Source organism: Trachurus trachurus (assembly GCF_905171665.1).
Source record: "Trachurus trachurus genome assembly, chromosome: 1".
In the NCBI taxonomy this organism is placed as follows: domain Eukaryota; kingdom Metazoa; phylum Chordata; class Actinopteri; order Carangiformes; family Carangidae; genus Trachurus; species Trachurus trachurus.
The window spans coordinates 24,965,773-24,989,686 of record NC_139891.1 but is presented as its reverse complement, the minus strand read 5'-3'; the positions used below and the strand labels follow the sequence as shown (position 1 = coordinate 24,989,686).

Sequence of the window (23,914 nt, the reverse complement as noted above, 5' to 3'; positions counted from 1 at the left end):
ACCCGTTCATACTTTTCTCTGCCCCCTAGCGGCCGGCGACAGAAGCGACTCTGTTAAACAACTTCTCCCAGAACAATAAAGTTTGAGTCTGCTTACGTTATTTTTTGTATTTTTAATTTTTTTTTTACCATATTAATACATTATTATAAAGAATATAACTTTGTATGCATTTCCCCAGGAATTGTAGGCTATTTATTAGAAGTTGGTAATAAATAATATAGATAATAGATCAATCATATTAGCTCTTTCTATATACAGTCTATGGATAAGCCAATACATAAGTAAGACTGCATAATTAATTTGGTACCGGCCTTCCCTATCTATCTATCTATCTATCTATCTATCTATCTATCTATCTATCTATCTATCTATCTATCTATCTATCTATCATTTGTCTTCTGCACCTACAGGGAACTGTTTCTGTTGAACAAGTACTGTGCGACAACATCAAATATTGATTTGATTTAGGTTTACGCTGTATGAAGTTCATCATTAGACTGAAATTATGGTCATCATGGTATAACTTTTTTTATTTATTATTTTATTAAGTCTTTTAAAGTCTTTTGCAAGTTATTTGACAGTGTGCGGGAGACCCTTTTTTCCATTGTCCACGCCTATCCTATGCTCCAACGCACCTGTTTTTCAAGATTTTTTAGGTGTGCATCAGCCTCCACAACTTCATGGTATAACTTTTGAAAGCATGAACCCCTGTGTCTGTGTCTGTGTCTGTGTCTGTGTCTGTCTGGTGTAGCTCCTGAAATAAGAGACAACAACGATGCAGTTTGACAACATAAAGAGGGGAGTTTTTTATTGATCAGTTCATTCTTCAAAGTTTATATCAGTTTCTGTCGTTATACATTCAATAAATTCCTTCTGCGATCTCAAGCTGGGTGAACTGCATCCATGCAGTCATCTGAACGCCCTGTGTCCACTCAAAAGATTAGTGTTAATATATCATTGAAAAACAACCTCTTCCACAGTTTCTTACATACTATAGTTTTCTCTGTGTAGTGCACATACAAAGGAATGGCTTTGGGTAGACTGAGGTGGACAGATTTTATATGTATTGTATGTAACCTTGTTTTCTTTGTTTTTCTTTTGTTACAAAAACCAGAGAGTTCTTGCTATGCCTACTTCATAAATACAGTATATATTATAACCATTCACCTTGTGCTAAAATCAAAGCTGTGCTGCAATCAGTTTAAAAAAAAAATCTCAACATCAATAACATACAGGGAAATAAGCTTGCCTGTATAGATTGTTTACAATATAATGTTTACAGTGGTTTTACAGTGTTTTTAATGTCCCTGATTATCTCAAAACCATAGTTGTATTATTTATTTTATATTACAGGAAAGAAACAGAGTATTTGTCTGTGTGTCTGTGTGTGTTTACAGGTACTTGGAAGTGAGAAGGTGTGCACCAGGGTAGTGTTTGTGTTTGTATCTGCACTAAAGCCGGGAGAAACAGAGACATTTAAAACAGGAAAAATTACAAATTCTTATGAACAGAGCCATGTGGTAATGATGTAAACAGCTCTTTTACATCCATGATTACTCAGTCACTCCTTGGTTATATAGATGGGTGCTATGGTTATCAATCACGTGTACAATAAAGAACACAACACCACAGAAATCAACATCAATCCCACTGCCATCAAACTACCTGCAAATTCCTCCTGTGTCCGTTCGTGTGTGTGCAGGATACTTAAACAGTCTACAGGAGTATGAAGCAAACCATTACATTAATAAACAGTATAATCAATTAAAATAATGATTGAAAGAGAACAAAACAAATAAGAGACAATATATTCTTTTTTTTTCTTAGAGTGGACGGGCACACATAATGCTGAATATATTACATCGATGTGCGAACGGTCCGATGATTTAGAAGTTCAGTGTCTCTGACATCATCTTCCACCAGTCCATCAGCTCCTCCCGCTCCTCCTCCTTCCTCTCCATCAGAGACTCCAGCTCAAAGTCCACCTGAGGTAAGAAACACAGAGCGACATGGCCTCAACATGACAGGTAAGAAATACAAAAAATAGATACTAATTGCATCCAGTGCTATAAATGAGCTGTCCTAGGATGATAGACAGTGTACGAAAAACAACATTGTGTGCTGACCTTAGCATTATATATTAATAGGAAATGATTCAAGAATCAAATCAGACTGTCATTAAAAATTTCAAGGATTTAATAATGATTTTTTTATGCTTCGCTGTCATTCACAACCATTTTGAATTTCCTTTGTGCACTGCATTATGTCAAAACTAATGACAAGCAACAGCACAATCAAAACTAACTCAATCCATTTTCTAGGAAGTGTAGCCTAATGACTGTTTTGAGTGTGCTTTCCCTGTACAAACACACTACATAGCCAAATATATTTTTAAAAGAAACACCATAGATTAGACAGAGTTTCTCTTATTGTCAACAATCCCTTCAAGAGAATTGGTGGCAAGATAAACTGCAACCTGCCACAAGATACTGTACATACTATAGGCATGACTTTGTTTTAAAGGTTGAGAACCATTCACTTTTACCCGGCCCTTCATGAACACATTGACACCACAGTGCTCTTTAGCAGTGTTTCCATTGGTGCATTTGTTTGTTGGACTCACCCTGGTTGCAGGGCTGTAGGGAACAGCCACCTTTTTGATGACGGTCAGGTATCCTGGAGCAGAGGCCGCCACTTTGTAGTTTCCTGGAGCCAGCAGGCGCCAATAATCTCCATCTTTGGCTACAAATCATAGATCATCTGATTAATAGATGTAATCAAACAAAGCCAATGCTTATATTTACTTTATTATCACCATTATATACTCTGTGTATCAGGTTCAAGTGAGCCTAACAAGTGACAACAGAAAATAATAAAGGGTGCAGTACCCACTACGTCCACAAGATGGAGGCATCTTACAGCATTTTACCATTTCATGTCTCATATTACAGGTCTCTCTTCCAGTGGAAAGATGTGTAATCGACTTGTAATACACAGTAATGGTGTGTGTACATCTTAATTTGCACTGTAATGCTGATACCTGTGGTGATGTCATGGTCAATACCCTCCACGGAAATGGTGGCGTTGGAGATCGCGTTGCCCTGGAGGTCGCGCACAAAGCCCTTGACACCACGGTGAACCTACATACAATACACACACGCACACGCATAAGCATATTCAGATTGGTTGAAAGACAGGGATCTTTGTTTCAGCTTTAAAAGGAAAACGCCACAATGCTCTTTGATTGTGAAAAACAACTGACTCACTGTTGGACACTTAAATCGACCAGTGTTGCATTATCTTGCATTTTTGACCATTTACTCATCGATCAAAGATGTAAGTGGTGTTATGTTACCACAAAATCTCTAAGTGTGTGGAGGATGGTCGTGTTATTGACACTCTAACACCATGAACCCATTAGACCTATCACCTCACAACAGGTAATGTTAGTTTCTTTTTACTTTTAAAGAGCATAGTTTTAGTTATTAAACATTACCATCTTCTAAAAATAAAGGCGTCATACCAGAAACACATCTTTTCGCCCTCCTTTTCTCTTGAGCATTGGCATCTTACTTTGTGAAGATGAAGCACCTTCATTTTGTTTGTGCTGCATCAATTACTGTAATACACCAATGAAAACAAGTCGTTTAGTGGCATGCTGCCTACCTGCTCAATGTAGCTGACGAGCGAGTTGCGGTTCTGCTCCCAGTAGGTCTTCAGCGTGTCCTCGGTGGGGAACTTGTCACAGCTGAGCTCCAGGGTGATCTCAAAGCAGTTGCTGCTGAGGTAGTTGAAATCCTGCATTCCTGTGATCAGAATCAGAATCAGAATCAGAAATGTTTTTATTGCCAAGAGCAGTAAAGGTCATTTTACAGCACAAGGAATTTGACGTGGTGTCACAAAAAGTAGCGATAAAATAAATGTAAAATACTGTACTGCAAAAAATATGCATATAGTATATACAATTTTGGATTCATACACAATAGAATAAAGATATATATAAACAGAATATAGAAAAGTTATTGTGCACATTTGTTGAGAGGGAGCATATACAGTTTGAACAAAAGGGGCCCTAGAAGGGATCCCTGTGGGACACCTTATGTTATACTGCTTTTAAAAGCTACAGTTACAAGATAAAAAAGAAGTTACTGCCTTTTGCTTTGGTTTGACCCAGTATATTCTGGTAAGCCATACAAAGGAAGATTACAGTAACTGCCAAATAAGGGTCATAGGTCAAATCAAAGATCAGGATTAATATGTAGGAAGAATAACCTAATAAAAAGCTAAAAAAAAAAAAAAATAGCCACAAACCCAATGGTCTGCTTGCAACAATATTGGCTGGACAACAAGAAAACTTTACAGTTATTTTTCTCAGTTCTTCACTTTTGGAAGTTACTGCCTTTCTCCTTTGTAGGGCAGTATAGTGGTCCCCTCCTTCTTATTACGCCCTGAACTAGGTGAGGTACTGTAACAAGAATAGAGCATGGAGTAGAGAAATGCTCAAGATATACTGTTGCCTAAACTGTCCACCAGAGAGCACTGTTAAATATCCCTTCAGTGCGTGTGCTGCTCGAAGCCAAAGCCACTCATGCTGTGAGTCAGTGGTTTCCTTCCTACCTCCTGGGACGCTGTACCAGGCCCCTCCATTAGTGATGCCTTCTTTGAAGCTGGAGTCGTCGTCGTTCTTGCGGCATGGGGCTCGGTGTGGGTCGGACATCACTGGGTTGTACATGGAGTAGGACCTGGCCAGAGACTTGAACATCACATCATCTGGGCTGGCACTGTACTCATGAGTGGATCCTGAAAGGTGAAATGAGACGGAAAGGTACAAATAAGTGCACAATGTTTAGACAGTGGCTGTGATAAAGTATCAATTGAGCACCTGCATCTGCAACACATTAAACCTGTGCTTGCGCAAACACGCTTTGGTTACTTTGGATAATGGTGCACAGGAGGCCATAGAGGGAAACATTTTCCATCTGATCTGAATTAAAGTTACGACACTCTAAAGTAAAACTATAAAAAATGTTTATTTCAGTTTCAGGTCAAAATATCTGACTCATTAAATCTGTGGAAAATGTCTCTTATAGAAGAACAACACATTTTATATACATTCAAACAAGCTAAACAGAAAAACAAGATGTGTTTGTGTGATTGCTTGAGCATGTGTGTGTTTGTGTACCAGTGCGGGTCTCATCATATGGGTAGTTAGCCACCACATCTCCTCCGTGCAGGTTAGCTGAGAGCACAAAAGGGATATCCATGATCCAGTGGATCACTGACTTGGTCTCTGGAGCCAGCTGCAAAGGCAAAACATCATAAATTACTAATACATAAAAATACACACACAATACAGGCTACACACAACAAGAAACTGCCCTATGAAGCATTATTAGTATGAAGAGGACATTGTCAACAAACGGCATGAAAATATAAATAACTAATAATGCATTAATCCTGTAGTCTGACATAGTCCTTTATTCTGCTGTGGCAGATTCATTGTTGCCAGTAACTTAATGAGTCACACAAAAAGAAACACATTATGAGCACAATACTGGCATATAACCAGCTTTTAACATGATATCAACTACACATCCAGCAGTTACAGCGCAGTATTATCATCCAGTCCCAAGTCCAGTGTGGTTTTGATCTCTGCCGATAAATTAGACTAAACATCTGGCCCTATGGATGTTTAATGCTCCACTACGTTCACCAGGTCGTCTCTGACTGTCTCTGTGCTGTTTAATCCTGAGCAGGTGGGTGCACAGTGGATTTTACAGTCTTTTCTTTTGCTCAGAAAAGCACTGTCAGAACCAACACTATGAGATTCATTCCCAGTTTATCCCAATAGGGGCAATTCCTTTGCAGCTTCATCAGGCCATACACAGAACTTAAACTCTCACAGGCAAAGTAGGTATATGTCAGAGGAAACTGAACTGTATATGTCCATTCAAATAACGAACAACAAGCAATAATACACAATGTAAGTACAAAAAATAGTACACAAATGACATTAACAAGATTTTTGCACAATTTATCTTGGTAATATCTCCCCAACAATCAATGTTACTGATAAGTATTTGATTAAAATAATGTTGGTAGCCAGTAAAAAAGCTATTACAAGAAGATGGCTATCAAAAGAGTCCCCATCAAAAGAGGAGTGGATTGCAATTGTGAAAGAAATATATGACATGGAAAAACTGACTTTTCCCTTGAATCTGTGCATAAACAAATTCACTACATACTGGAGGAAATGGACAGCTCATCTGGAATAAGTGGCCCCTCATCACAACAAGACACATTTACTAATATGATTGATTGTGTTTTGTTTAACAATGAGCTAATGTGCACCATAATGCAGAGGAAAGCTGCAGATTTGGGTGATTCATCACTACAAGTGACCCCTTTTTACATCCTCTCATTTGAAACACTGTCATTATGGAATTAAATAGAGATCTTTTAGAATCAGTGCATCATAAACTATCATGTGGCTTTGGATACTCACAGGACTGAGGAACCAAACGTGCATCAATCCACATTGTTTTGTTCTGTTCATGGTATATCAAGACAATCAGCCTGATCCTTAAATGAAATACACTGACTTCATCTGCGTGTCTGTTTTCGTACCTTCGTATTTTCGTCCACGGCCTTCTTCATGTTCTGCAGCAGGTGGTTGTTGGCTCCACCCTCCCTCTCATTGATGTAGATGATTCGGTCCAGATCGGGGAAGTTACGGTTCAGATCCACACCCTGCGCGTTACTGCGGCCCACAAACCAGTCCTTGATCTCTCCAGGCTGAGCGGGAAACAGAAGAAGAAGACGTGTCGGTGGATAGAGATTGTGCTGAGCTGCAATAATCGTCGCTCTCGAGCGCTGGATATGTGTAATTTAAAACCGAGAGTTGTAGTGTCTGTGGTCTTTTGAGTTCAATCTGTCTGGTGTTGAATCGATTGTGTTTTTTTTTTTTTTACTGTTATGCAGTGTTATCACCTGCGATGCGGCCTTCTCAAAGCCATCTGGGTTCATGGAGGGCATGAGGTGGATGCGGGTGTTGTGGATGAGGTCGATGATGGTCTCGTTGCCTTGCTGGTACTGGTTGCAGAGATACTGAGCCAGGTAGACGAGCAGCTCTCTGCCCACCGCCTCGTTGCCGTGCATGTTGGCGATGTACTTAAACTCTGGTTCGCCTGCAGGGGAACAACAACGACACATGCGGTGTTAGTGCGTCATACATTGTGGTGCTATAATTATTTGACATTAACCTTTAACTGTGTAGCGGTGCGAGGCTGAACAGAATTTGAATGAGAGATGGAGGATTGATTTTTTTTTTTTTAAACAAGATTTATGATTAATGCATCTTTGACAAGCTTAAACCAATCACATTTAGTGTCAGGAAACACAACTGGCTACATAATCCCAAATAAAAATGTCATGATAACGTCACACTCTTTGTAGAAAGAAGTGATTTTAGTCTGTATTCATGGAGACAAACATTTCCTTTATCTCTTTTGCACAGAGAGAAGGTCACTGATAAGACGTTCCTATTGGTTATGGAGGTTACCTTGGACACAACCAACCAGACAAGCTTTAACACTGGACCTTCACTCCAGCAGTAACAAACACGCTGACTCTTGAGCCGAGGGGGTTAAATAGGAGTGAACGCTGCAGCCCGGGACTCCATTTGGACAGTAATGACTGAGAGGCAGAGGATTACCGGCCGACACTGTCACAGACCGTTCTGTCTGAATCTTGCCGGAGTGACGGGATCAGATTCGACTAAATCACGGCCAGAGTTTAACTCCAGGACCTGATGTGACAAAATTAGGGATCCTCAGTTCAATTAACAACCTATAAATCCATCCACTGACTGCTGCTCGTAATGCCGCTCATCAGTCACTCTGTCAGCCTTCATGTTGGTAATTACCTCACAAAAAACAAAGACGAATGAGAGAAATGTGTGATTTTCTTTCACGTCATGTTAGCATGTCAAGTCTTACACAAAAGGCACAGAAGCAATATGTCTGCATCAAAATTTGCACATGAAATGTGATTTAATTACACATGGGAAATATGCTTTTTTCTGTGTGGAAGATAACGTAATGTAAACAATGTTAAGTATGGATGCAGAAGAGGGGTAAACCACTATGTGTTAATGACCGAGGCTCTCACCATCTGTTTGAAATGCTAATTAGCTCTTAATTTATACGAAATGCACACTCAGACGTGATGAAGACAAGTGCAGCTCAGTAGCTATTAAAAGTTCTTTAACAAAATGACAGAGGCGATGACTAAGTATGAGCTGCAGCACACACACTGATTAAATACAAACCAGAGATTAGTGGCTTTCTGTGTCTGTACGACAACAAAGAACGTCTCTGAGGACTGAGAACAAAAAAAAAAAAAAGAAGAAATTCTGTTGTTCAGATCAGTAACGAGTTATGAAATGTGGCTCCAGATCGGCAGATGGTGAGGAGTCTGTGTGTGAAGCCAAACTGCAGCAGGGGTTCTGGTTTATTGGGGGCTTTGAATGTGTTTTTATCGTTTTTTTTTGCTTTATTTCTTCTCTGATGGGACCGTTTCAAGGCTTTTTTCCTCCTACTTTATTAAGTTATTAAACTAATAGTCTGATGAAACTTTCCCACTGCATGTGTACGTGTGCATCAGTATTCTCACATTTGCATCTTTTTTTTTTTTTTTTTTTTTTACATATTCCTGAGTGTTTGCTGTATTTGTAAAATAATCCCAGAGGCTTCATGAGTGAATAACACCACACACACTCACACAAACACACATAATATACACACGTACACACTGCCCAGCACACATCTGGTAGTCAGGTTATTTTTAAACACTCGAATCTGGTCCCTCTCCGAGTTGCTACTAATGATTTCAAGACTACAATTAACTCTTTCCGTCCTGATGTTGGTGAATGGTTTTTACAGGCCTCGGAGGCCTGACAGAGCTGTCAAACACATGCACTCACAAGTTCACACACACACACACACACACACACACACACATACACACACACTTACTTTGAAGCTACTACGATTCAAGCTATTGCACAGATGCTCGACATCCAGAGACCTTTTCTTTCTCCCTTCAGAAACATATTTTCATGTTGTTGACTGCCATGTTAGTGTGAAAGAAAACAGAGCTGTGCATGTTTCAGACATGTTAGAACAGTTGACCTACATAGATGAGATTAAACTGTATGGGCCAACACATGCATTGGTCTGTTTGGGTGTAAGAGGGGCAGCTGAGCGGATGATTAAAGATGAATAACATAATTAATTTCACTTACTGTAATATCATTCGATTATTTTTTTTGCGAACTCATTCTTATGTAACAGCTTTGTTTGCTCGTTTTACACACACAAACACACACACACACATTATTGACCAGAGGATGTATTTTGCACAAAAGCGAGTGTGATGTGTCACTGCGTAGGTAACGGGCTGTTGTCTTCTCTCTTTTTTCTAAATTTATCCCTCCTCTCTGTCAAACTGTGACTGAGCTTTTTATTCTTTTGGACACTTCCTCCTTTTGAAATGTTTTAAAAAACAACATTTCAAATGAAGGTACGTACATGCACAAATGTTTTACTGTTTGAACATTTAAAGCAAAGAGATTGAGGACGGTGTGCAGTGCAAAAGTGTAATGATGCAACCTTGTTAAAATTCAAGGCAGACATGGGAGCAGTACTGTAGGATTGCTTTTTTTACTTCATGTTTTTTTTTTCTTCTTTTTTTAATCTATCTCAGTAGTCGTTGGGTGAAGGTAGGGTTCATTCAGGACAGGTTGTCAGTCTATGACTATGACTGATTTACAAAGACAAACAACAAGTAAAAGTAGTCAATTTACTATGACGTGTGCTTCTGCCTTTCTTGGCCATGTCACACTTGTGAAAGAGGTCTTGATCTCAATGGGTCTTTCATCTGGTTGAATAAAGGTTAAATAAAAAAATAAAAAAATTAGTTAACATAACGTGTATGCAACCATGCCTGTCAATCGACTAAATAGTAAATTAAATTAAATATCTCTCAGTATAAACTCCTCGCATTCATATGCATGTTTACCCAACTGTTGAATCATTAAATGTTTTGTGGTTAATAATCAATGCGTGCACTATACCTCTCCTATTCATATGTAACCAATAAACATACTGTCTGTAAACACCTTCATCTCTTCTGCTTTTTTGTGATGGATCTTTAATATGGTTATTCCGAAAGAACAGCTGAGATGACACAGGCTTCATCATAGGTGCCATTTAAAACATTATTTCAGTTTTATTTTGTATAACTTTGATCTATCTATCTATCTATCTATCTATCTATCTATCTATCTATCTATCTATCTATCTATCTATCTATCTATCTATCTATCTATCTATCTATCTATCTATCTATCTATCTATCTATCTCTTTTGTTTTTATTTGTAATTCACTTTATTTCTGAAAGCTGCTTTGTAACTTTGTTGAGAAGAGTGCTGTATAAATAAAATGTATAATCATCACTGAGCCATCGTATTGTTGTCTTGGATCTTGTTAATGCATTTCTGCTCACAGATCAATACAACACATCTGGTGCTGACTAAAACCCGGTGTGTGTGTGTGTCATCCTAAAGGCTTTGTCATGATGACTTGTCATCAGAGGTGTGTGACAGCCAGGTGCTCAATACGGTCTCCTAGGCGACCACGTCATAATGACTGCATGCAGCTGCGATGTCATTAAGGAAGCGCCACATTAGAGGGCTCTCCGTCGTCGTGGCAACTCTGACAGGGGCAGGTGCTCAGGGAGACAAATCAACTCTGGGGTTGAGTAAACAACCCACACACACACACACACACACACACACATAGGTTACAACTAGTCTGTTAGCTTTGAATGACTGACAGGTTTTTTCATCTGATATGAGACACACACACACGCTACAGTAGAGACAAAGCGGCAACACAGGTGGAATAAAATTTGCATTTCTGAATAAAACTGATTGCTAACACTTGAGAGACAGAAGCTGCAAACAACATGGGCAAAAACCCCACTATTGATATCTATCTATCTATCTATCTATCTATCTATCTATCTATCTATCTATCTATCTATCTATCTATCTATCTATCTATCTATCTATCTATCTTTCTATCTATCTTTCTATCCATCTTTCTATCCATCTAATCTATCTCAATTTCCTTTTGTAAATAGACAAGATGCTTCATCGGTGTCAAAAACACGTCGACAGGAGCCATTGGATGAGACTTGGGTTGGACTTCGCTTGTCTACGGATTGTAATGGCGAACACACACGCAGCGTGATGTGAGGAGACATCCCACATCACCATCAGGAGGCAGGAGGTAGAGGAGGCCGCATCCCAGTCTGATGTATAATAGATGACTTCTGGCTGATGCCTCTGCCTTCCTCTCATCCTCTTTCCGTTCCTGCCGCTCTCTTATTCCCTCCACATTCTTTCACCCACCTCGCTTTTTCCCAGTTTTTTCCATCATCATTCCTTTCTTTTTTATCTCCCTTTTCCATCGGCTCCCCTTTCCTCTCAACTATCTCTGCAGGATATGTTTCTCACAGCCAGACTCTTCCACACATCTACAGGCTTTTCCAGCTCTTCTCCATTTCTCTGTTTTCTATTAGGAACATGTTTCATTTAAAAGCGCCTTTATATTCAATATACCATATGTCATTTGATATGACTGTGTCCCGCAGAGTGTATAGTTGCTATTGACTCAACTCCACATCTGTGTGCGTGCTCACTGGGGATTACATACGTCCTCCGTCGTCTGATAAAACAGTTCAGTGTGGAGTCTTATGACAGTCTCTGCCACATGAGATAGTCTACAGCTGATTGGCTGAAGCCTTGTTTCATATTCACTCATTTTTTTCACATTCAAACCTATTACGAGATAGGGTTTCTCCTCATATTAGAAGCCTCGTAAACAGTTCCATACATGAGAGTCAAAATGGTTTAGGCTGAGGCGGAGCTCCTCTTTTTTCAGCTCTTGTACACTCAAATGCGATCCAGCTGTGAGATGTAAACACTCCCTACAGATGAAAAAAACCTGTCACCCATGTTCAGTGGTCCAGCATTCGAAATCCAACAAAAGTATAGGCTACATGTTTATGTGTGACCGAGTCCTACAGTATCATCGCTTTAAGTGTCAAATGAAAAGTTATGCAGCATTGGAGGGATAGCTAGTATGTTGATGATGTTTTATTGCATAAAAGAAACCATTTTAATCTTGTAACTGTTGAACAGGGAGGTAAGTTTAATTACTTTACATAGCTATTGTAGGTGCACTAGATAGTTTACTTCTTTCTAACCCTATAACCCAAAGTAAGTGTTAACAAACTGTAAGTTAGGTGTAGTGAGTGCAAAATTTGAAATAGCCAACATTTGCAGGATACACTCACGTTCATACTACACTATTATGAAGTCAGGAACGATTATCTTAGGTAGGCTCAGAGTAAAGGGTAAACTAGCTCGCTAACTAACCGGCTAACACTAAAAAAACAGAAGTTATTAAAACTCACCAGTTAGCATGGTGTATTTTCTGTTTGTTTGATACATACAGAATTTAAAGAGTAAAATGTTGAGGGGTTATTGTGCTGGACTATTGAGCTAAGAGAGTTGGTAGAGAGATACCACTGTTTTGTAGCCTTATAATGTAAACTGTTTGTTTTAAATCTGTAGTTTTCCTGAACACCTGGGAACAACAAGCTTAGAAGCTGCCATTTTTACGAACATGGAGCATTATTAATATTCATTTGGGGTCATGTTTGCATTCCCCTGATGAATGTGGCCTATACACATTTAGCCTACATCATATCATTCAAATCGATTGAGGTGAGGTTGTAACAGTTTACGTCAGACTCCCTATTGTCTAATTCCAACTGTGAGATATCAATAATTTCTGACAGGGATTATCGGCTAGTCCCACTTTGGGGAAAACTGGCTGCACTACTGTAACAGCATCATGATGAATTAAACTAATTTAAAGGCTGTTTGTAGGAGTAAGTCCAAGTCCCTTTCTCCTGTTATTTCCAGCATACTGTGATTCAACATAACATCCCCCTCCTCAGCCTGGTTTTGATCTCCACCAGTTTCTTCGGGGCGAATCCAGCTCTTTAGCTGCAGTGCTCCATTTTCTGCACTTGCTAGTTGTTAACTTTGTCTGCTGCCTATTGTTCAGTCTTCTTCTGTTTTTATGGCTGGATGCAGTTGCATCTTTTTATATACAGTCTCTGATCTCATCAAACTGATGAGAGCACCAGAGACTGAACACAGACACTGAAGACACATCTGTTCAATGGAGCTCAGAGTCTGCAAAGTGGAGTGGTAATTTTGTTTTTATGGGTTTTCTCACTGCCATTGAGTAATATGATCCATGGTTAATAGAAAAAAAATGACTATAACCTCTTTAAGTGCAGCGGTTGCGTAAATGTCAGTTACTCTCCACCAGGGCAGCATCGGGGAGAAAGGTACAACAATCTTAGGGGCCCACAGCCCAATAGGGCCCCATGAAACTCCCCAGTAGCCCAATCTTTCTATGACTAAATTGTTGTGCATGTAACACTGACTAATATTCATATTAATGCTGCATCAGCATCAAAACTAAGACACAAAACATGCAATATTCATGAAATATTATTATTTTCCAAGCACTATCCCAGCTGCCTTCTTTCAAAAAAGGGTTTAGTCCATAGTGGAGCAACAGTCGGCCCCCGCAAACTCTATCAGCTGATGTAGCACAGACAGGTTACTAGTGCTAGCTGAAAGAACAGAGATAGCCAAAACATAAATCTGGTTAGTGGTTACCAGAAACAAGTAGAGAGAGAGCAGACAAGGAGCACAGAATATAAAAGCTTTTTTTTTTCAAGAAGGTTGAGAGCATTAAGATAGCTAGTTGTCTGTACACGCTGGACCTGCTACTACTAACTAACATTAGGGTTGCCAGCCATCCCATATAATACAAGATCGTCCCGTACTGAAAAATAAAATGCATTGTCTCTTACTGAATCAATACAACTCAATTCAACTCAATACAGCAAGGAAGCACTGACGAAGAGTTAGAGTGAGATTATATAAAAAGTCTTGTAGTGGTGTCATTAAAACTAGAGCTAATTTTAAAAAAAGCAAACAAACCTAGAGCTTATAAAAATGTGGGACATCGTCTCAATATGCGTGACAGGGGCAAGGGATGTAAATGCTTATCAGTCCTACACAAAGCAGAACACATGGTCACTTCAGCCACGAGTGGGATTTGAACCCCCAGCCTCTCAGACAAGGCTTTACCCACTGACCTATCTGGCTACATAGGTTAACCTATTAGCAGCTCCATACTATTATCTCACAGTACTGTATATGTGTCACTCATTCCTGATTCAAAGCTGTGATACAAACTTGCCTAAAACATGATTTAACATGATGAATAACCTGATAATAATACTGGATCATCATCCCGTATATGAGATCGTCGTATTGAAAAATTAAAATGCACTTTCCCTTCCTGAATCGATACAGGATGGTCACACCCTGCTCTAATGATACATGATACGTTTTCACAAGACGGGTATGGCATTAGAAACAAGAAAACCAAAAGTTTCATGAGACGTAGTGGAAAAGTATTAAATCAGAATGACAGGCAAGTTGTCTTATACTGCCATTCACCGTCAACTTCATGGTTAAAATAAATTTAAAAAATGATAATACATAATCTATAAAAAAAAGTGGCGATTGAAAAGTCAGAGGGTCCACTTCAGTATTTTTTCAGAGGGCCCAGAGTTACTAGCGACAGCCCTGCTCTCCACCATCTCCCATGTCCTCTAGTGCGCCGTGTACTATATATTTAATATGTAACCAGCGTGTTTACACTCTTGGCTATAGGCACTTCCTGTTGTCACAGTGTGTGACAGATGGCTGCTTTACTGACAGATGCATGAGCTCAAGACCGTCGTCCTCCGGAGTCAGCCACCCAGCCAGTCAGCCAGTCAGCCGGCCGGCCCGTCCAGCCAACCACGAGCTCCCAGTCAGCTCAGTGCACTAAGCCGATCTGTTGCCCCGGCAACCGCTATTTTGGCTCCACCTTAGGGTTTCAACACATCACAGGATCAGATAAAATATTAGGTAGTATAGGGCGCCTTAAAGGGAAGCTTTGAGGGTGTCTCCGGTCTCTGCAGAGTTCGCCCTCCTCGTCTCTCACACTATCATTTATCATTTGTTTCCCCTGACACGGAAACCATCATCTTTTTTTCTCCTTCTCTCTCTCTCTCTCTCTCTTTCTCTCTCCTTCTCTCTCCTTCTCTCTCCTTCTCTTTCTCTCTTTCTTTCTTTCACTCTCCTTTGCCCTGTCAGAGTCTAGAGCTCTTCTTCCCTGTTTCCTCCTCTCTGTTTCATCCCCCTCCTTTCGTGCTGTGGATGTTTTGCTCAGCAGAGATGGAGGGAGAGGAAGGGAGGGGAGGGGGAAGAGGACAAGGAGGAGGAGGAGGAGGAGAGGGGGGAGGGAGGGAGGTGCTACCCCTGTTGGTGAGGCAGCAGCTTGGAAACTCATCTGGTAGTAATAAGGGCTCCACAACGCTACTGTGACTCATGCCTGCCCTGCGCACACCCACCAGACTATTACAGGCTTATTTAGTACGTGCGTACGGTCATTAGGCTCCGTGACCATGCGAGCTGCAAAACACACAAACCCAGTGGTGCACCATGAAGACCACACAGAGGAGAAAAAAAATACACCTTCAGAGAGAAAAACACTGCATGCATGCAGGACGCATAGGCGATACTACTGCAGAAAGGACGCAAACTACAATGTAAACTACAGTAATTACAGGCAAAGTTTATTTTTCTTCGTTCGTCTGAGCATTACTTACTGTGGTGAAATTAATCACTTCCTTCCAGCGCATGGGTCAGTTAGTTTCTGTTTGGGGAGTTGGACAGGAACCACTGACCCGTTCCAAGATGTTCATTAAAGGCTCATCTGAAAGGTTAATCCACTGATGGTGTGAGCAACAGTGTTTCCTCTCACTTCAGTGCATCTTTCTCACACTTAACACTCCTGATCTTTCTGGGTCGTGCACTGAATTTTTCATTTCTTGATCCTGATCCAGTTAATTCCCTGCATGGTGTATTGATATGATATTATCTACACAGCATATCAGACTGAAGTTCTGGATTTATTCCCTTCTGTTCACCATTTATCAAGGTGGAGTCAGGTATTAAATGTCAAACAATAAGAAACAGACAGTAGACACAGCTGAAGAGCAAGAAAGATCTATCACAAATCGATTCCAACCTGAGGATGAAACACAAAAGAGAAGCTCTCTACCGGCCCATCCTCCACCATCAAAGCTTCTGAAGTCTTGACATAAACAGCTTTTCTTTTCCTTTCTTTTCTTTTCTTTTAGGTGTATGGAAATACTGTCTGGTGTCTATTGTGACTTTAAAACCATCTGGTGAATCTCAAGATACAGCTGTGCTCCTAAAATGGACTTTTAAAGACAGACAGACAGACTGTGGATTTGTTTTATCAGGTGGGACTTTAGGAGGTGGCCTGTGTGTCTGAACCTAAATGCAGCAGTGGTGGTTGCCCACATTTGCCAGTGTGTGTGTGTGTGTGTGTGTAAATCGTGCATCTAACAAGAAGACCTCACGTTTTGTGACATCACCATGGTTCCCTTCAAGTCTGCAGTCCAGCTCTCTGACAGTATGGAGCAGTGTGGTGATGGGAGACACTGGGATGCCCTGACATTGCCCATCACCACCATGTCCACTGTCTTATAACTGACCCCAAAGGCACGCACGCATGAGGGACCTCCACGGGTTCATTTAATATTCATAGGGTTCCTCCTTTTGATGCTATAGGTGTGACTCTCTACTCTGGTATGTTGCAGCCAACACTGCAGCTTGTCAGGGAGTGTTAATTTGAAGGGAGAGAAAAAAAAAGAAGCTACTCATTGAGCCGTGGCCTGATGATCCACCGCCTTCGGGATGTTTCCTCGGTATCACGACTCGGGATAAGCACGGATAGAGATCCTTATCAACCAGCAAAATGGCGGCTTTGCGTGGCAGATCCCCACAATCTATCATCATCATCATCATCACCATCTAGATTCCTGTCAAGTTAACACAGCAGGCCCCGCGCTGGCCGCTTTTTACGCACACCTGCGCTGCCTCCACCTCGGGCAGTTTTCTGTCCGTTTGGGGGCAACAGCCAACAATCAAGTCACAAACCCCCCCCAAAAAAAACGCAACATTGAGGAGAGCGTCACAACCAAGTTGCGATGCGCAATAGTGCGTGATGTGTTTGTGTTATCACAGCGTGTGGTGGTGGTGGAGGAGTGGGGGACAAAAGGGTGCGGGGATGGGATACACAACACCGCAGTGTGGAGCAGTGTGTGTGTGCGTGTGTGTGTTCGTGCGCGTAAAGACTGACCAGGCTCGTGCGTCCCGGGGTTGTCGGACATCTCCAGCACCAGCAGCTCGCGGCCCTCGAAGCTCTCCCCGATGGTGTAGATGCGGGTGATGGTGGGACACTGCAGCCACACCGACACCAGCGCCTTCCGCATCTCCTCGTAGCGGTGGTACTCGAAGGAGATCCCGCCGTCGGTGCCGGCTGCGCTCACCAAGGAGACGGCCACCGCGGCCCCGAGTAAAACTACCGACATGAATGAAGGTTTCATTTCGACGTGTCCTCTCTTTCTTCCTAAGTCCTGTCTTCTTCTGCTTCTTCTTCTTCTTCCTGCCTGTCTGCCCGCGGCTTGGTCCCAAGCCTTATCTCTGTGCTGCAGCCTCGCTGTAGGCTATAAATATCACTCCCTCTGCTCTCTCTCTCTCTCTCTCCTGTGATGCGCTGCTCTACCTGGGCGCAGACTCCCACCAACCTCCACTGTGAAGACAGACGCACTACAGGAACATATCCGGTCGTTCCTTCTTTCAAAATAAAGGTATAGGTTTTTGTTTAAAAAATAAAATAAAAATAAAAATACGATGAAATAATTGTTTTCTCGTCAAGAGGATAGGCCTACTGTACTTTCAGAGAAGAACTGAAAAAAGTAAAGTAAAAACTCAGGACATTATTGTGAAATGCTTTTATTCCATGGCTCAAACTGTGTTTAACCTGTTTGTGTTGACTAACAAATAAAGACTTACCAATTAAAGTGTCCTTTGATAAAACAGGACATTTTAAAATAAAACTACAGGAGATCAATTAAAAAAGGAGAGAGAGAGAGAGTGAGCCTACATACTTTGTTTTTCATTTGACTTCATTCATGATGTGTTATTTATTTATTTAATTCTGAACACTTTGATTGCTCATTGGGGTGTTTATGGAGGAACATTTTACTAGATTAAGAGTGTTTTTCCTTTTTCCACTTTACTTTATGTGTGAGTTCATGTCCGTCTGCACAGTGTGATTCAGGTCTTTTATTGCATGTCGGCTACTGAGCATGAAAAAAACAACAGGTGAAAAGATCTAAAGTAAAATAAATACTGTTGGAGAATCAGTGGTGTGTGACAATAACAAAGCTATTTATTTGACTGTTTCATTTCATGATATCATCAGATCATTTTGCCCTCATCAGTATGATTTTTCTAAGTGGGAGTTGGTGTTTAATTCACCACTTCCTGTTTGGTCGTGGCTGCTGCTGTCTGACTTGATGCTGCTGAGTGTGCAGGATGGAGCTGTAGGGGTGTGTCCACAGTGCAGCAGAGAGGAGATGAAGGGAACCTACTGCACAGAAACCCACTCACCAACCAGCCCACACCCACTCTTCTGTGTGTGTGTGTGTGTGTGTGTGTGTAATACAGAGACCCTGACAGAGATGATTCTGGTATGTGATGTTAATCTGAACCGTCGTTGAGCCGAGGCTCTGTAGAAATGTGTTTAAGTGTCAATAATGTAATGTAATGTCTTAAAGCAGAAGTAAGCAGAATGTTTGTGTTAATAATATAAGTCTTAAATAGTTATATCTTCCGACAGCAATCACTTATATAGAGTGTTTGGTCTGAAACACGGGTCTGTCAGTCACTCTGCTCTGCTGTAAGCCGAGGAGAAAACTTTCCTTTAGTCGGGGAGCCACAGGCTCAAAAATGGGTTGAACCTGACATCGTCCGTTATACTTTTTATTTGTGTTTTTTCTGTTAACTTTGACACTAAGGAACAATAATTGAGGGGTCTGCTCTGCCGGAAATATCGCGAAAAAAAATTGTGGCCATTTCACCGTATGCACCCTTTATTTTTCGACAGGAAATTGTAAAAAATGATTTTTTTCTTCAAATCCTCAGTGGGCTGGGTAGGCTGTCAATGAATGCATTTCAGATACACAGAACACATGTGGTGACAACATCCACTGAAAAAATAACTCTTAAAACACATTTCTACATGATTTTGTATCAATTTTATGGAAAAAAATTAGGCGTTTTCTCACTTTTTCCCAATATTTTCATCTTTACTTCATTGGCAATCAACTATGGGTCCAGGTTATGACATCAGTCAATGTGTCATCATTTTCAGCAAACAGTATACTCATTCCAGTGAAAAAATTATAAAAATCCAACCAAAATAATTGGTTCTATGATAATTTCACTACTAGCTGGCAATCAACAGGGTCAGAGCCTCAATGGAATTTTAGGCTAGGCCTACTCTCGAAATTCCAAAAGACATATTGGATGTTTAGCATCATGGTACACTCACAAACACGATCTTAGTATTTGAATGAGTTTGAAACAACCAACAGTTACCAGTGTTTCTAGTTTAGCTGTTAGTTGAAATTCAACTCCCGTGGAAAACCCCCTAAAAAAAGTAGTTGGGGTAGTTACCTGTAACCGGACTTTCAAAAATTCCGAAGTTTTTAATTTGGCCTTAAGTAAGTTGTGAGGGGTCAAACTAGGGGTTTTTCACGATTCTGAGTTGATTGCAAGCATTAGCTTTTCATCCAAAACACTCCTTGGTGTAAAAAAAAAACAGCCACACCCACTTTTCCTGTTCATCGGAAAGGAACAACCCCCTCCCCCCACCAATAGAATGTATTAGAAGTTATTCTTTAGCATGGCACAGGTTGTCTTTAATGTCACATATACTCAATATAATATAACTTACATTCTACCCCTTTTTCTTGGTAGGACCCTCCAGGATTTTACAATGTTTTAATTGCAACTATTAACGCAAATTCAACCAGTCCTCATGTATTCTCATCCCCCACGCAATTTATCACCACAACCTCTCTGCAAATTTGCTATCATAGACCGCTGTGGCTAGTTATGGTCACAGGAATTATTGATGTTGTCAATAGCTGTGATTTTTTTTTTTATTATTAATAATATTTTTTAATTATTGTTTTCATATATTAAGCTATTATGTGGATTGGGAGTGTGAGAGAGAGAAAAAACACTGGGTGCACACCAGATTTCACATACCAGTAAAAGCTGAAATGCACACACACACACCCTTCTCACTGCTGGGTATACATGTAAATTAAAAAGTTGCTTTATTTGTTTCCTTTTTTATTATTTGCCATGGTAAATAGGCCTAAATGTTGCTTAGTGGTAGTTAGTTGGTTGACAATATACAACTTTTTACGTCTGATACATTAAAGGGACAACGAGGAGTTTCTATTTGGTTATAAAAAAGTCTCATGTTAATGTGGATGAATCTCCGCTACCCACACTTGTTAATGGGCCCATTTTCGATAAATATATCGTTCTGTCTCTATCGTTATTTTGTTATTATTAGTGGTGGCGGAGATGCTGGTCGAGCCGACCAGCGTTTTTTACTTTCGGTTTCGCAACGAATCATGAGAATAACGCAGCTGAATCGCCGTTTATGGTCGGAACTACGACGGTAACTGAACCTCTTTGAACCTCTGACTTTAATTCTTGATGAATGAAAACATGAGTCCGTCTTGCGCCGGTCAAAAGAATTTTACGGTGCGCGCGGAGGCTCATAAATGTAGTGTGAAAACGCTTCGCTTTTCCAAAATTCCTCGTTGTCCCTTTAATATTATCTATATCTTTTTTGAAGAACTTGACGTTTTTCATGCCACTACATTGATAACATGCATAAGAAACCTATTGTCAACTTAGCTTAATTGTTAGTTGGCTAACAGTAAATATCATGGCTCATTAGCCAACTCTATGTATGTGTTACACACCCCAAACTGCATCTGATGATCATTTCATTTTCTTAAATGCTCGCTGACTGCCCCAATAGCTTTCTAGCTATGGCTAAGGCATGGTCTTAGAGAGGATGTGTGCAGTTGATTGATTGATTCTTTTTAATGACCACACAGCCAGGCTGGTGGATTTTGCTTCCAGTACAGCTCATTGGTACAGGTTCCTGCCAAACATTTAACTCATTGAGTGCCAACCACGTAATTTTACGTGCCCTCTAGGAGCCAAAACGCGTTCTCAAGTGCCCTCATGGAAACCAAAATGCGTGCTTAAGTGCCCTCATGGCAGCCAAAACATGTGCTAAAGTGCCAACTAGGAGCCAAAACGTGTGCTCAAGTGCCCTCATGGAAGCCAAAATGCGTGCTTAAGTGTCCTCATGGCAGCCAAAACATGTGCTAAAGTGCCAACTAGGAGCCAAAACGTGTGCTCAAGTGCCCTCATGGCAGCCAGAACATGTGCTAAAGTGCTCTCTAGGAGCCAAAACGTGTGCTAAAGTGCCCTCTAGGAGCCAAAACATGTGCTAAAGTGACCTCTTGGGAGCCAAAAACGCACACTTAAGTGCCCTCTAGGAGCCAAAACATGTGCTAAAGTGCCCACTAGGAGCCAAAACGTGTGCTAAAGTGCCCACTAGGAGCCAAAACGTGTGCTAAAGTGCCCACTAGGAGACAAAACATGTGCTAAAGTGCCCTCTTGGGAGCCAAAAACGCAGACTCAAGTGCCCTCTAGGAGCCAAAACGTGTGCTAAAGTGCCCTCTAGGAGCCAAAACGCATGCTGAAGTGTCCTCTTGGGAGCCAAAACGCATGCTAAAGTCCCCTCATGGGGGCCAAAACGTGTGCTAAAGTGCCCTCATGGCAGCCAAAACGTGTGCTAAAGTGGCCTCATGGGGGGCAAAACGTGTGCTAAAGTGCCCTCTAGGAGCCAAAACGTGTGCTAAAGTGCCCTCTTCAGTGGTGAGGATGCGCTATTATGTGCCCTTTTTTTTCCTTTTCGCCCCTGCCCTTCAAAAAGTCTGTGCACGCCACTGCTCCAGCAGCTCGGAGCCGAAACAGGAAGCTCTCAGCCGAGAGTCCTGCCCGGTCTTCATCTGGAGCAACACCGTGTCCTCCCCAAGGTCCTCCCGCGGTAAAATGTGATGGTCTCTGGGCCAAAGCAGGCCGGCACCACCGACCCGTACCACAGAAGGACCGTGACCACCGGTGGGGCCGGTGTTCCCGACCTGCTGTGGCCGAGAGACCCTCACATTCCGCGGCGAGAGGCTGTGACACGGCACGGTGCGTCTGTGTTATTGTTGTTTATTTTTAACACCATTTTAACATCACCTTATTTTAAGAATAATATCTTTTTCTGGAACCACAATAAGGTTTCACCAGCTTTATCACATCTGATATTCTCATTTTGCTTGAAGGCATCATTAATGAAAGAACGTAGTTAATATTATTTTCATTCATTATATTCATATTTTATTTTTATTGAGAAGATTGTATGCTAGCTGTTCAAAATCATATTCCTGTTCTAGACATGTGTGCTGCTCGTATGTCAGGAGTCAATGTTGCTCTTTACTGGATTGCCAGCCCCAGGTGTTTTACAGTTGTTCTACCTGGCATGTCACTGTTTACACCTCCCTTACTCACACCAATGGGACTGGACAAATTTTGGGTGAATTCCATTTCCTCTCTTTTTTAACCCTCAATCTTAACCCTCAATCTCAAAAATGTGCGCTCCTGCTAGTGCTAGTGCTGTCCTGATTCTCAGAAAGTGCAAGTTTAAGGGCTGTATAGCCCTCAATATTGAGATTTTCCGACACCACCCTTGGGAGCAAGGGCTATCCAGAATGCAGTATTTTCTTTGTTAATAGAGATATGAATATTACGAAAACCATTGTATTATCTAAGTCTAGGGCCATTTTATGGAGTATTTACCTCATTGTTACATAACATTTATTTTCTTATTTTAGGGGTATCGGCATTTAAGGGGTGTCCCATTTCTAAGTCACAAAATAGCCCTTAAAGCTGTAAAGAAAAGAAAAATGAATTTGAGCCCACTGTTGGTCCTAACATTAGTGTAATAACTCATCTATCGGACGATGTAGCCCAAACTTTGTGCAAAATTCTATTTTCGAGTAAATCAGGGATGAAAGTGTGGTAGTTTTTTTCCGCATTGGATAATGCAGACGCACGGGTTATGCGTCACGCTGCTCACGATTCATCAGCCACTGATATTGGATCCATTATCCGTCAATCAAACGTCTGAGACAACACACACACACGGAGCTCGGTCTCGACCCAAACATTGAATATCCCGCCCGCTCAATAACGACCAATCAAATTTGTTTTCCTGGCTCGGGTAAACTCGTGTGGCAACTTGTGGAAAATCGTAGAAGGAGGCGACAAACAGGACAAACACAAGCTTGAGGGTTGAGGTTGAGGGTCCTGGAGATATCTGTACAGTGCTCAACATACATCAGCACACATGTTATGAGTTTTTAACTCATAACATTAAAGTAAGGTTAATAATATTACTTAGATTACAAAATCTTTAGCACTCTATTAGTTGATGCAAAGATGTATACACCCCACAACAAAAGCTGGTACCTGACAGCACTATGTGTTTTTTGTGTCCTCTCTTCATTTCTAGCAAACTTGTTTCAGTTTTTGCTGGTATGTGAAATCCAGTGCATGTCCAGTGTCTTTTCTCTTTCGTTCACTTGCTCCCAATCCATGTAATAAATTACATTTAG

The 23,914-nt window shown here is 41.0% G+C and overlaps 1 protein-coding gene across 1 annotated transcript; it reads right to left on the bottom strand.

The window, feature by feature from the left end:
* Nucleotides 1-868: 868 nt before the first annotated feature.
* cpe (carboxypeptidase E) lies at nucleotides 869-17,816 on the bottom strand. Its single transcript, XM_083972822.1, has 9 exons — nucleotides 17,443-17,816; nucleotides 6,991-7,187; nucleotides 6,628-6,795; nucleotides 5,183-5,300; nucleotides 4,618-4,800; nucleotides 3,667-3,806; nucleotides 3,041-3,140; nucleotides 2,624-2,742; nucleotides 869-1,985 (listed from the first exon to the last, which is right to left on the bottom strand). Exons 1-9 carry the CDS (start codon nucleotides 17,687-17,689, stop codon nucleotides 1,887-1,889), a joined length of 1,371 nt encoding a protein of 456 aa, XP_083828948.1. The 5' UTR covers nucleotides 17,690-17,816; the 3' UTR covers nucleotides 869-1,886.
* Nucleotides 17,817-23,914: the final 6,098 nt, after the last annotated feature.